At 45.6% G+C, this 14780-nt stretch overlaps 1 protein-coding gene across 1 annotated transcript; it reads left to right on the top strand.

Moving 5' to 3' along the window:
• The first annotated feature begins 1554 nt into the window (after positions 1–1554).
• Positions 1555–14182, top strand: LOC136483908 (uncharacterized). The gene is made up of 5 exons (XM_066481086.1): positions 1555–4647; positions 4769–6475; positions 6709–7057; positions 7144–8296; positions 11309–14182. The coding sequence occupies exons 1-5, from the start codon at positions 4140–4142 to the stop codon at positions 12953–12955; spliced, it is 5364 nt and encodes a 1787-aa protein (XP_066337183.1). The 5' UTR covers positions 1555–4139; the 3' UTR covers positions 12956–14182.
• Positions 14183–14780: the final 598 nt, after the last annotated feature.

The following is a 14780-nucleotide window of genomic DNA, read 5'->3' as shown; positions in this document are numbered from 1 at the left end:
TCTAGGTTTAAATGCTCACAAAATACCAAATTAAATCAAATTTACCTATTTTAAAATATTGCAAATTTTAGGGTGTTACAAATGAAACACTTGCAACTTGCACATGAAACCACTTGCTGCAACATAAGACTGAAACAGCTAAAATATTTGGAACATACTGATGCAACATATGTGTAAAACATATGCAACATCCAGATAAAAACAATTGCAACATAGTCTGAAACACAGATGAAACGTCGAACAAATGCTTCCAACATGCCTCTGAAACACTTGCAACATGTGCAACGTCCTTGATCTACTTTTGCAACATCAAGATGAAACAATTACAACATACATCTGAAATGTTAGAAACACTTGAAACATACATATGCAATATAGGGGAGAGGAAGGCCAGGGTCGATCGATTCCGGACGTCAGCGTGGGAGCCAGCAACGAGCCACAACGCGTGACACCACCAGCACTGGCCATGCTCGTGGGTGCCCTTGGCTCGACCGAGGAGGACCTGAGGTGCCACGGCACATGCGCCCTAGCGGCCATGGCGGGGTTAGCAGTGCGAGCGACAATGGGGACGAATGGATGGCGAGGGAGTGAGCAGCGCAGGTGACTAGGATGGGGTGCGGCGTGGCCGGCGATGGGGGCATGGGGTGGTGGCGGGAAGGGCACGGCGCGATAGCCGATGAGCGTGCGGTGCTGGAAGGCGGCGTGGTAGGGCAGAGTGGGGTGGATGGATGTGCGTCCACGCACTCACGCGAGACGGACGGATGAGCGGATAAGAACGGTGGATATATTTGTTTCCGAGAGAGCAGATGATTGGAGGATGAGCGGCCCCGCGCTTACAAAACAACCCAAGATCAGTGCGGTGCAGGCTGATTTTCGTCGGATTGCTATGGTCTCGATTAGGGTATTAGGTTGGGTTGGTTATCCGGTTTGAATGGTTAACACGGGTTGATAGCTCAATCAAAAGGAATTCTCTGGCTCTGTAACGTACAACTGTCCTTTTGTATACATGTAATTTCTTTGGAATCGTGACAAGGGCACAAAAATACTACTCATTTGTAGTTAAAAAAAAAGTAATAACGTTATGGCCGGCTAATAAATTATGGAGTATGTTGCTGGCATTGTGCTAATAAAATATTTTTGGCTTCAAATAAAAATACAGTTCGTTATCGTTATGGCCGGCTCACAACATACTCACTGAAACTGACAGGACGTAGAACATTTTTTTTTTGAAGAGCACGTAGAACATAATATTGAGTATTGAGTATTGACATGCCATGACTACCAAATGTATCCGATTACTAGATCTCAGATTGTCCAGCCATATATACTGTAGTGCTACTAGAAAAACGTCTTTTTCATATTATGTCTAAAATATACTTTCATACTCTAGATCAAAAAATTGATTTCTCCCTAAATAGTAAATCAACTAATCAAAACATGAAGGAACTCCAAAGACATCAGTAACTTTTGGACCAGCAGCACAATGATTTTTCCGAACTTCAGCTAAATCTGCCAAAAAAAAGATAAAATACATAAGTTTGTTCATAATAGAATTTCAAAACAAGTTTATGGGATGTTCACAGACTAATATGCATATTCAGAGTGTACTACTACTGAGAAGATGGTGCCAATTAATAAGATAGTAAATACCATGAAGGCATGTTGGAGTTCAAAGTCTCCTTTTATCACGGATATCGCTAAAACTTAATATTTCAAGAAGTAAACTTTTGTTGTGCAACTACACTGGCATAAAAATTCATGCTCTCACACAAACATAAAACATTCAATTAGGGGTGTGTCTATCATGGAGCAGCCTAAAACTGGTGGTGTCATTGCAAAATATCAAGATCAAGATGAAAGAATCAGAAGTTATTACACCACTACTCGAAACATATAAATTAAAATCTAAGTTCCACAAAGGGATCATCCAAGATCACCTAATATTATATGGTTTTGATCACACCAATTTTATATGGTTTTGATCACCTAAATAGTAATCAGAAGTTTGGCAATGAATAAAACCAAGATCAGATGTGAAGGAAAAGCGACATACCAATGTGATTTTCGCGATCAGTGTTATCCTTAGAGAGAAACTCTTCTCTAATAATATCCTCATATGTTTGAACTCTTTGGCGGCCTCTCTTGCACTTACTTTGATATGAGATGTATGTAGCCAGCTTTATGTTCAAATTAAGGCTGAATGCTAGTTGATAAGTTGCACCGAAGTGGGTCAATAATCCTCCCACCCATGCTAATAGCCAACTCCGAAGGAACAGGACAAGCATATTTTTGAAGTCACTACTCTCATAGTCTAATCATTAGCAATTTCACAGTGACTACTAGTCAACTCTGTCAATTCAGGGTGTGTTTGGATGACTGAATCAATTTCAATTTTACTAGAATTGCTGGAAATGATGCCAAACGGGTTTTCAGCGAAACGATTCTCCTTTCCTTTAGAAATTCTCGGAAGAGAGAAAGGTGGTTTCGCATAGATTCCTCCCTGTAAATTTGGGAAAGGTACTACACTTAGTATAGGGATGGAGGTATGAGATTTCCTCGCTATAAATCTGCATTCTAGGAAAGATGCACCAGAAGTACTGTATGAGGAGCCTCTAAATTTCGGAATTCTTAACGATGTCAATTATATTTTGGTCCTCTCTCTATTGCGCCACCACCATAGCCCATTCCATCCCGATCACTGGTGTGCACAGATAATTAGAAGAGCAGGTATCCAAATTAAATGCCATACATTTCTAATTATTGTGAGAATTTACTGGAATTATTTTTTTTTGTCACACCTTGGGAGAATTGGAGACACTAATTAGTAATATTAATTTTTTTTATTTTTCATGCATGCCCTTTTTATTACAAGGGCGGGCCAAGGGGTATTCAAGCGTTTTCATTGAATACCAATTATTTTTGCTAATTAATTGTATTCAAGGGTTGATCAATTATTATTCATGTTGAAAAATAGGGTTGAACCAATCAAGTCTTTTTTACTTTGAAATTCTGAATACACATTCGTCAAATCTTGGGCCCGTCTGATGCAAGCCTTTAGCAGGGATAAAGGAAAAGATAAAGTTAAAGAGAGGGAATAAATCAAAGCTCCCTTCCGCTGTACCTTGTTATGCATCAAAATTAGCGTAGCTCTATTTTGTCCGCGGAATGGGGGGCAAAAGTTTGTTTGGCTTTCTTGATGGTAAAAAAAAATAGGGGAGAGGCATGACCATGACATTCAAGATTAGAAAACAAAAGATAGGAGTCTGAGTCTGCATGTCCGCGATAATTTGATTGATAAAGATGACAATTGTGTGCATCCTCCCTGACGATCTGTTTGCGCCATAGGTTCAGCATTTCATACCCCCTTAGACCTGGAGGGGTACCAAGATGTGCGATTCAAACCTTGTAGATGTTTAACAATTTTCGATTGTGGTAGAAACCATTTTGTTTCCATCCATTGCATCTAGACCAATAGGTGGCTTAGATAATACTCCCTCCTTTCTTAACTATAAGATGTTTTGGGCTGTCTCAAAAGCCATCCAAAGAGGACATATAATTTGGAGTGGAGGTAGTAGCGCCTAACTGCCTATAGGGACATAATAAGGATGAAAAAATGCTCATCCAACTATAGTTAGCTTTTATCTAAAGAGGAATGGCAGGTTTTACTCCCCTTACTTTATTCCATGCCTTCCTTCATTTGTGGTTTGTCCAATGAGTGAAAAGATGCGAAGAACAGGGAAGGAAAGCAAGCAAAGGATAAAGTCGATCACTGGCAATACCTTGAAGAATCCTCAGTGGAATAGAACGTCCATCTGGCATCTGGTTGCCTTGACCAGAAGAAAAGAGCAGATTAGAAACTAGCAAGCCAGGGCATACCTCTGGCCATGCATTTCTTCAAGAAATAGAGCTGGGTTCCTAGCTAGCACTGGTACAGTGTTGAAGAGAACAGACCTATAGCAAATCAACCACAGACCAAAACTAACCCAATGGATGAGTAATCCATTGCACCATCAGGGAGGCTGTCATCGGCCGTTTCTTGTCGGCCCAACTACAACGCTAAGCTAAGGAGAATTAGGTGTCTCTACTGTCCAACGAGACCACGGCGGCGGTGGCAGAAGCCACCGCCCTGTGTTGTAGCCATGGCGGAGCTGGCGGCTGGAGCCATCAGCTCATTGCTGGGCGTCCTCCGAGCTGAGGCCCAGCTGCTGAGACGCGTCGGTAACGACGTGGAGTTCATCAAGGAGGAGATGGAGAGCATGAACAGCTTCCTAGAGCACCTAGCCAGGACAGCTCCTCCCGGCGGCTCGCATGACGAGCAGGTGCAGACGTGGATGAACCAGGTCCGGCACCTCGCCCACGACTGCAGCAACTGCATCGCCCATTACCTACTACGCGGTGATCCGGCAATCCACCGCGCCAGGGGTGGTCTCAAAGGCCACTTTTGGTGGGCTTACTGGTTCGTGCAGGAGTTGATCGCCAAGAACATAGCAGCCACCCGGCTGCGTGAGCTCATGGAGCGGGCTGGCGACGTTGGCAAGCGCCGGTTGAGGTACGGCGTGGAGATCCCCTGGTGGTGGCGCCACGTCGTCGTCGACACTGATGCTATCATCCTCGTCCTCGTCTCAAGCTGCTGCTGCACTTCCAGCGGCTGCAGAAGACGATGATGAGGATGAAGATGTCAAGCATCAGGCAGGAGCAGTGGCCGAGCATTATTCTTACTACCACCATCTAGCTCTGGAGCCTCCCAATCTGGATAACTACTTCATAGAGAAGATATGCAACTGGGTGGCGAGACTAAGGACCAACGCGGGACCAATGCGTTCCATCGCCATTGTAGTACCAGTAGATACAGACTACATCACTGTAAGTGAAGGTTTGGAGAAAGCGAGCGCACAATTTAAGCGCACGGTGTGGATCAAGCTCCCTTCAGTACACTACCCATCAGATAAGCTAGGACCCAACAAGGTTCTTCTCTTCATCCTGCGTGTATGCAGACTTCAGAAGCAACACAACGATGATAAGAAGTGGAAGGAAGAAAAGGTTACTAGTCGATTCGATGTTTGGAGCAATGGAAGGAAGGAGAAAAGAAGAATCAGGCAGCAATTTGAACGCAGAGTTGAAGGAAAAATTAAACTCAAAAACAAGATTGAAGATATGGAGAGCAAGATCAGTGTTAAAATGAAAATGGCTCGGAGCAACAAGAATGAGGCTACAGAAGGGGGGAATCAGATCACGGTCACAGAGGAATTCAAAGCCAATTTCGACAGCAAGATTAAAGAGCTCGAAAACAAGATTAAAGATATGGAGAGCAAGATCAATGAGAAGACAGGAGGGGGGCACATGACAGGAGGAACAGAGGGGAACATCAAGAATGAAGAAACACAAGGGGGAGACAAGAATGTTGATGAAAAAGGAGGGAGCAACAACGTGACTCAACAAACAGTGGGGGCCAAGGCCAACAACAATGGAGCAACACAAGGGGTAAACAATATTGTTGAACAACTAAGTGTGACAAACACAGCAAGACCCTTAGGTGCACTCTACCTGGCACTGCTAGTGCTATGTAAGGAGGAAAGGAATGAGCAGGAAACCAAGGACGTACTAGAATCGGATGAGCAAAAGATTATAAAGAAAACAGCTATGAAGCTGGCAAAGTATATGAAAAGTGAAGGCGTGAACCTGCACGACAGCCAGTACGAACACATTCTGCAGGAGCTGTTCCTGACCAGTGCAAGTAATCCTGCTCCTGCTCCTGCAGCAGACCAAAGAAATCAGGATCAGATCAAAGAAATCATCATCTGTGTGATTAAAGAAGACGTTTTAGCAGTCACACAGTCTACCAAGTCCCGTGTCCCAGGAGAACAAAATCCTGGTGAAGATCAAATCGCCAGTGCCATCCAATATACCAAGGACAAGATTCCAGAAATGGAGCTCAAGATTAAGCAGCAGATGATGATCAAATGGATAGTGGATCAAATCAATGAGCTTTTAGATGATAAAGATAATCTGCTTATTATCCTGCACGATGAGAATAGAAGACGTGGACCCAAGTGGGAGGATATAATGAATGCGGTGAAGCTATTGAAGTGCGCCAAGGGCAGTGCAATGATAGTCACTACGAGGGACAGCCAGAAGGCCAAAGAGTTTTGCTACCCACCCACAGAGCCAATAACATATTCTCTTGTTGGACTATACCATGATATTGTACTCAAGCTCACACAACATAGGGTGAACAACGAAGATGACAACAGCACCCAGATTTTCCGCGACATCTTGGACAAGTGCCATCCACATGAATTCTGCATGAAGATGTTCGCTGGTGCTTTGTATGCTAATCCCAATAGGAGCAAGAAAGAAGTAGCGAGGCTATCTGAGTGCCTGCAGGTGCAGGATCCTGCAAGTCCAGAAAACACATTGGCCATTAATGCAAAGAAGATATTCAAGTTTTCCTACAAAGATCTGTCTAGAGAGCAAGGTTTTTAAGGCGGTAAAGCGAGGCGAGGCGACCAACTACCGCCTTACACTAAAGCGAGTAAGGCGTAAGGCGAGGCGACGCCTTACGGCCATCCAACAGTAGTATAGACTAGAGAACTGGAAGCATGTCATACCTTGGTGTTGTCCTCTCCTGTGCAGCCCGCAGCCCCAAGTGTGCATCCAACAATACACTGCAATAGAGACAATTCGGGTTAGTACCTAGGTATTTCATAGTACCTGGCTCGAGGGAAGACTGGAGGAGGCGGCTCGGGTCCTGCTCCTGCTCGAGGGAAGACTGGAGGCGGCGGCTCGGGTCCTGCTCCTGCTCGATGTTCACCAGAGGAGGCGGTGGGGAAACAGCAGTCCGCCGGCAGCTGCTCCTCGCGTGGGTGGGGAAGAGGAAAGGGAGAGGCGAAGCGGCTCGTGTCCTGCTCAATGGAGGACCAGAAGAGGCGACGGGGAAACAGCAGCCCGCCGGCGGCTGCTCCTCGCGCAGATGGGGAACAGGGGAGGGGGAGGCGGAGCCTCGGCGGCAGCAGCTTCTACCGGCGGCGCGGGCGAACGCGTTCGCGCGGGCGAGCAGGTAGGTTCGTCTTCCCTGCGAGCGCTCCTCTCTCTGCTCTCTGATTTCTCCTGCGCTCCTCTCTCCCCGCGCGCCTAATCTCCCGCGCGCGCGATGCTTTCCCGCGCGCCTACACTTTCCCCGTCCTTTCTCCCGCGCCCGCGTTTTCCTACCATGGCCATCCCCGTATGGCGCCCGCCTTGCTCGATTTCGACGAATCGGACGCCAAATCGACGACTTCCGGACGCCATGGTAGTAAGGCGGACGCCATACCAATCTGAGGCGAGTCGTCCGCCAAGTCGTCCCGCCTGTAGCGCCTTGCCGATTAGGCGACGCCTTAAAAACATTGCTAGAGAGCACAAGACCTGCTTGGTGTACCTAGCCATCTTCAGCCAAGGTGACAACATCAGGCGGTCAACCTTAATAGGACGATGGCTTATAGAACGGCTCATAAGAAAGGAAGACTGGTCCATTGCAGTTCGCCGTGCTAAGCAATGTTTCGATGCTCTCATCGACCGGTGTCTTGTTTGTCCTGGGGATATTAGTGCTAAAGGAGAGTTCAAGAGCTGCATGGTTGGCCATCTTGTCCATGGATTTATAACCAAAATGGCTAAAAAGCAACACATTTTGGATCCACGCTTGTCACACCTCTTGGCTAGGCACTTCTCCATCTTCAGTGGTCTCCGACTCCGCGCCTCTGATACCATAGAAAAGTTTGTCAAGGAGCTTCATCATTATTCACCTCAGCTATCACTACTCAAATTGCTAGATCTGCAAGGTTGTCTATGTTTTGACGACAAAAACTACTACCTCAAGGCCATATGCAACAACATTCCATTTCTCAAGTATCTAAGCCTAAGGGAAACAAATATTACACATCTACCCAGAGAAATCAACAACCTCCATGACCTAGAAATATTGGACATCCAGCAAACCAGTGTGCCTCCAAAGGAAACAAGGCATGTCCTGCTCCTGAAGCTAAGGCGCCTGCTTGCTGGTGACACTGATTCAAGTGCAAGCGGTAATGGCACAGGCATAACCAATAGGAAGCAGAAGTCAGTATGCTCATGTGTCAGTATCCCATTCAAGGTTGAGAAAATGGAAAACCTAGAGGTGTTGTCTAATGTCATGGCTTCGTCACATGGAAATGAGTTGAAGGACATTAGGAAGTTTTGGCAGCTGAGGAAGCTCGGTGTAGTTATCAATGACAATGACACACACCTCTTGAATTTGCTTCAAGCCATTGGGGACTTGAAAGATGTAACACCCTAAAATTTGAATTTTTGGAAATAGAGCTAAAATGATTTTATTTGGAGTTTTTGTGCTCATGAAAAAATAGGAAAATAAAAAAAATATTAATTTAAAATTTATCATAAGGTAGCAACATGTTTGAGCATCCATGCCGTTGCATTTTATTTGTTGTGATCAGTGGTTTTGTCCAAAATTCAAAATAATTTCAAATGCTTTTGAAATGGTTTGAAAATGGATTGAAAATAGAATTCAGAGAAGAAAAAAAACAAACCTCACTCTCTCCCTTCTCCCCTCGGCCCAGGCGGCCTGCTCCACTCTCCATCTCCCGTGGCCCATTCCAGCAGACAGCCCAGCCCCGCGTCGCCCGCGCCCTTCTCCCCCGCGCCTCCGCTCGTGGGCCGCCCGGCAAGCCAGCCGAAGGCCCGTGCTGCGCAGGCCACATCCCCGCCTCTCTCTCCGCGTGCCGTCGCTGACAACCGGCCCCGTTCTCTCACCCGCTGACGCCCAGGACCCACAGGTCAGCGTCGTCACCTACCTCCCGCTCGTGCCCGATGCGGACTCCACCACCGCCGCTGAGACTCCGCTGCCGCGACGCCGTCCACCTTGCCGTGCACTCCACGTCTCTCCGCCCCCATTCAAGCCGAGCATTGTGTCGCCGCCTCCACCCCGAGCCTTGGAGCTAGCCGCTTGCGCCGAGCCGCCGCACCGTCCACCGCTGGCGCCGCCGAGCGCTGCGCCACCTCGACCCACCCCATGCTGCCAAGATCTGCCATGGTAAGTTCGCCATCATCCCCTCGTTCTCCCGGTACTTTTCTCGTTTTGAATCCATAGCCGTAGGCCGTGTTCCCCTAGCGCCGCCGTCTCCGGCCATGGCGCCACCGTAGCTAGCTCGTCGCCAGCCGGACGCGCCTTCTCTCACCCTCCCTCTTATAATCCTGGCCGACCGAGTTAGATCCAACGGCTGAGATCACGCGTTACCCCTTCGGCCGGCAATCTTTCAAATGAGCCATTGCAGTTTCGCGTAATAGAACCCGCCGTCCCTTCCCTTATTCTAAAGAGCCCCTGCCTTTTCTTTAAATAGTATCCGCAGTCCTCAGGCAGATTTAAAATCAGATTTTAATTATTTTAAATTCGAAAATTAAGTTTCATCTATTTACAAAATTGCCACTACCTTGTGTCGGCCATAAAATCTCCATTTTAACTCCGATATGACCCGTTCAAGTTGCGTTAGATTCGTAATTGTGTAATCTACATGTTTATACTACTGTTAAATATAATTTTAACTTTTGAAATTCGAGGTTAGATTTAATCTATTATTTTATGAAAGAAAATCTTGTTTAATTTATAACTTTTTCGTTATAGCTCCGATTAGAGTGCTTTTCGCGTCTGTGTGTTCATAGCAACCTGTAGAACATCTTTAAAACATTTTTACTTGTTGTTTCATATGTTTGGTGTACTGTTCTAATTTAGTTCTATTGTTTGCGTCGTGCGTGAAGGGCGGGTCTGGTGCAAGCGATAGAGTCTTACCTCCTGTGACCGGAAAGTCCCGGGTTCGAGTCACGGTCTCTTCGCATTGCACAGGCGAAGGTAAGGCTTGCCACTAACACCCTTCCCCAGACCCCGCACAGAGCGGGAGCTCTCTGCACTGGGTATGCCCTTTTTTTGTTTGCTTCATGTGTGATTGTATGGATGCTTGTGTGGTGTTTTATGATCATGTCCAGTCGGTAAGCTTTGCGTTTGTGATATAAAAGTTGGTGATCCAGAAGAAGTCCTTTAGAGGTTACAATTCAGCAAAAGAAGGATCTGAGTTTAAGGCAAGTATAGCATGGGATGTTTCTTATTGTCCTATTCACCTTAATATCATTTTAATCATATACATGTGTCTGCCTTGACAACCGTAGTAATTTTCCTAGCTATTTGATATCTTGGATTCCTTGATACCTATGGGGTATTGTATTGGGTAGTATGATGTTAGTGCAACTCTAACCATGATATTGTAACTTGACTAATGGTATATGCAATAAACACTAAAAGATGTTTTCTAGCAACATGGAACAAGGGGGCTAGAGCATTGGGCTATTTTATGGTGCTCTAGATTACTCTCCCTAAGGACTTATCTGTAAATGATCATCCAGGACTTACAGTACAACTGTGAGGGCTACATGGCTCTGGCTTTAGCTCAGTATGAGGACCTTTTCTAGCTTATTAGAGGTTACCTTTATGGCGTAAGAATGGCTTGCCGAATCGGGTATAGTGCGTCCTCTATCCCCTAATGTATAGGCTGCGCGTCATTGTGCCATCGGGAAGGAGGGCTCTACATCTATTTGCCGAGTGAATCAAATGGCCCTAACTTGTTAGACGAACCTTTGAAAGGCTTCATAGTAAACCCTGACGACCTTCCTTAGTAGTGGGTCAAGAAGCTGATCACCTCGGGCGAAAGGGTAAATCACGACTCACAGTGAAAGTGTACAACCTCTGCAGAGTGTAAAACTGTTATAACAGCAGTGCTCACGATCACGAGCGGCCTTGGAACCCTTATGGAATAGATGATGAACACTAATGATACTGATAATGAAGATGCTCACTAATGATTACTGTTTATGTTATTCATTATTCATGTTTACCTAATCATGTGTTTACATGGGCTGGTGATAAACTTGTTGCTACTCAATTGCTAAAATTGTAACAATTAAAAGCTAATCGCAGTGAAACCAGTGTCAGCATTTGAGCCACATGAACCCTATGTTATATTTGTCAAGTACGACATGTACTTACGCTTGCTTTACTTTTTAAATCTTTGAAAAAAATCTCGAATAGGTACCAGATTGCTAGAGTTTAGAGGAATTAGGCTTGTGATCAACCAATCAGTTGTCCCTGTGGATTAGAGTCTTCACCCGAAGATCGAAGTTGTTTTTCCGTTGTTTGCTGTCTAAGATTATATCCTTTATACTAAGTACGTTATATATTGAGCATTGTCTTTTGATATTACCCTTATTTGTAACTATATGTAAGATTTGACTTCATGGGCTCACATATGGTGCGTATCTGGTTTTGTTCTTAAAACCGGGTGCTACAAAAGAGTGCCTTCAGCCCGTTTCGATCACGATAGCTGAAACCAGGAAGGAGGAAACCTTCATTGAACTAAAGTTACTAACAGACCGTATATACAGCCGCTTGATACAACCACCGAAACTCCTAGAGAGTGTAAGCATCAACGGACGCACAAATAGGGTGCGGATCCTCTCATTATTGGGCAAAGGTAGCAGTGAACTTGCCAAGGTGGTTCTGAGTGGCACCATGTTGGAGCAGAGAAACCTTAAGGTGCTTGACTCTCTTCCCAAGTTACACTGCATCAGGCTCTGTCATTTTGCATACAATGATCCTCAGCTCACCTTCAAAAAGGAAGAATTCGAACATATGAAATGCTTACTTATCGATGGACCCAATATGACTGACATCAACTTTGTAAAGGGAGCAGCTGTTGCACTCGAGAAGATTGTTTTGTCCTCCACCAACATAAAGTATCTTTATGGTGTCGGTCACCTTCCAATGTTGAAGGAGCTCGAGTTGAAGGGCAATGAATTTTTTTATTCCTTCTCCGGAGAAGCACCACCTCAGGAAAGCACTGAACCTGTAAAGGCTACTGAAGATAGAACAGCTCCTCAGAAAAACACTCAACTTGCTTCACTTCCAGAAGATGGAGCAGTTCCTCAGAAAAAGAATCAACTTGTTTCACCTCCTGATGATGGAGCAGTTTCTCAGAAAACTACTGAATCTGTTCAGCCTCCTGAAGATGGAGTAACTCCTCAGATAAACACTGAACTTGGTTCGCCTTCTGAAGTTGAAGCAGCTCCTCAGAAAAGCACTGGACAAGTTTCACAAGCTGAAGATGGAGTAGCTCCACAGAAAATTACTGAGAGAAATATCACCTTCAAGAAGGAAGAATTCCAGCATCTTAGATATTTCCATTTTGAGGACACAACAAAGATCAACATCATATTTGAAAATGGGGCCGCTCCTGAGCTTGAGAAGATCATCTTGTACATGGCCAGCAAAGAGTCCAAACTTACTGTGTCTGGTAACCCTCCAAAACTCAGAGAGATCGAAGTGAAAGGTGACAAGACAATCTTCCTTTCGCTATTTAACAATGCCGATAAGATTAACAAGGTGACTCTCTCTGATACCTTACTCAACAAAGGCGATGATATATATAAACTCCTTTCGAAGAAACGAAGCATGTGCTGCCTAGAGCTCCTAGACAGTTCTTATGATGAAGATGAAAGCCAGCTTACCATTGACAAAGATGAATTCGGTAACCTAAACCTACTTATTATCAAGTGCTCTAAGATAAGAAAAATCAACTTCCACAGCAGATCTTGTCCTAACCTTGAGAAGATCATCTGGTTCTACAATGGGTCTGATCCTCAAGACGAAATCCAAATCTCTGGCATGGAAAACATTGGGAAATTGAAGGACCTTGAGCTGAATGCTGACTCCGTCCCTCGTCAGTTGAGGAAAGACATCAAAGCACACAAAAACAAGCCTGTTCTCACACACAAGAAACCGCCACATAAGGACGACAAAGCACACGAAGAGAAACAGGATGATGTGTCATGCTTTCCACATTTCACCACTAGCTATTTCTCCAAGAAGAAGGATCAGCAGTAGCTGATCGAGGAAGCTAAGGTTTACATTCTGCTTCCATCATCGTTGGCTTGTGTGAGTGTTTGTTTCAGTTCTGTGTGGGTGTTTGTGTTTTGCTTACTCTGAAGTCAGTGGTGTGACTCCAATAATTGCACATCAGTGCATCAGCTGCACGTGCCATCTGAGTGCACGTCTGTGTGTGTGTGTGATTGAGGTGTGGAGCAAGATGCAGCTTCTAAGCTGTGACTGTGCTCATGTGTATCGATTTGGATTTCCATGATTACTGTGTACTTGTGTGTGGCCTTCCTCTCCGGAGGCAGAGGCACGCATGCAGATGCTTGCCTGCCTCGAGTGGTTGCCTCTGTACTGTGTGTGTGAGCATAAAGGCCTTGGTTGCCCATGCATGCTCATGGATTTGGTTGTGTACTATGTGGCCTCCCTCCAGAGCATGTGGTGTGGCTGGCTCCATCTATATAATAAGTGTGATATTTGGCTTGTTAACTGAGTTCCTTTTGTGCTCTGCATGTTTATCATCATCTCACCGAATGGGCCAAGTGACAGGACCGGATGTTTCATACATCTCTGGTGCGCATTTGATGGTGTCTGGGAGTGTGGCGGACCCAGAAACCAAGCAAGAGGGGTCTAAATAATAGAGGGCTAGAACCTGTACTAGTGGCGTACTAATAGATATAACAAAAAACAGAAATGATGATATCAATTCAAAATGCTCAAGCAATATGTACAAATAGAGACCATCCCGTAATCAAAAGATCACACATGTCTTCAAAATTTCACACCATCTTGATGGTCGTGTTTAATTCCACATTAAAATTTTAAAAATGTCAAAGTTGTTGAAAAAACAATATAACATTATGAACTGAAATAAACAAATACAATACCCAACATCCATTTCTTAGCTTATCGCGGGGCAAACATAACATATGGGTTTTTAAGACTTGAGGGTGCTTTAGAATTTGTTTTTTCATCTTCAACAAATACATAATAAGATCAAGCCGTGTTTTTTTTATTCTGAACCCGGTTCTCTTTAGTTCCACCACTACTCTTCGATGCATCATTCTTACTAAAATATCTTTCGATCCTTCCTAGGTTTCTATGCCTACGACATATGAATGAAATATTGCAAACTGGAATGTGAGTATTAGGAACTAGTCAACAGACATTCTAAAATTGAAATCAACAACTAGACCCTAATCCCATATATTGTTCAGTATTCTCAGATCTAACCGTGAGCAGCCTGCAGCAGAGCACAGCAGAGCAGGGGCGGTGCCGTGCGCTGGTGAGTGGTGCCACTTCCCTCCCTCTCGACTTCTGAAATCTGGAGCGCGGACCATGTCACTCTGCCTGCCCGCCTTGGGGAGCGCCTGCTGCTGAAGGGGCGACCTGACACCTGCGGCCGGGCGCCGCCGCGGGGTAAGGCTGCAGTCTGCAGAAGGGGCTGCCAACGAAAGCGTGGCCGGTTGGAGCGTGGAGGGCTGGGGGCGGAGGCAGTGGCGCGGAGCTGTGGATCTTGAGCGCCTGGGCAGCCTCGCCGTGACGCCGTCGCCGGGAACGGGAAGAGAATCGGCGAGCTGCTGGCCAGGCAGGAGCAGGAGTATGGATGTCTTGGGCTGTCTCTGTGTTGGGCTGGCCGTGAGGTACGGCCTCTTCCTTGGTCTGGCATTGGGGTCGCGGGCTGCTGAAGACCTACTCCAACAAACTTTGGGCCTCAGCCCAAGCTGCAGCACCCAGCCCAGGGCCCATGCATGTCCGCCCACACTGTCTGGTCATTTTTCACAGAGCAGAAAATAAAGAGGAAAGACTTGAAAGAAATGAGCAGTATTCTGTTTCC

Source organism: Miscanthus floridulus, chromosome 9 (genome assembly GCF_019320115.1).
Source record: "Miscanthus floridulus cultivar M001 chromosome 9, ASM1932011v1, whole genome shotgun sequence".
NCBI lineage: Eukaryota > Viridiplantae > Streptophyta > Magnoliopsida > Poales > Poaceae > Miscanthus > Miscanthus floridulus.
This window is presented reverse-complemented; position numbering and strand designations above follow the sequence as displayed.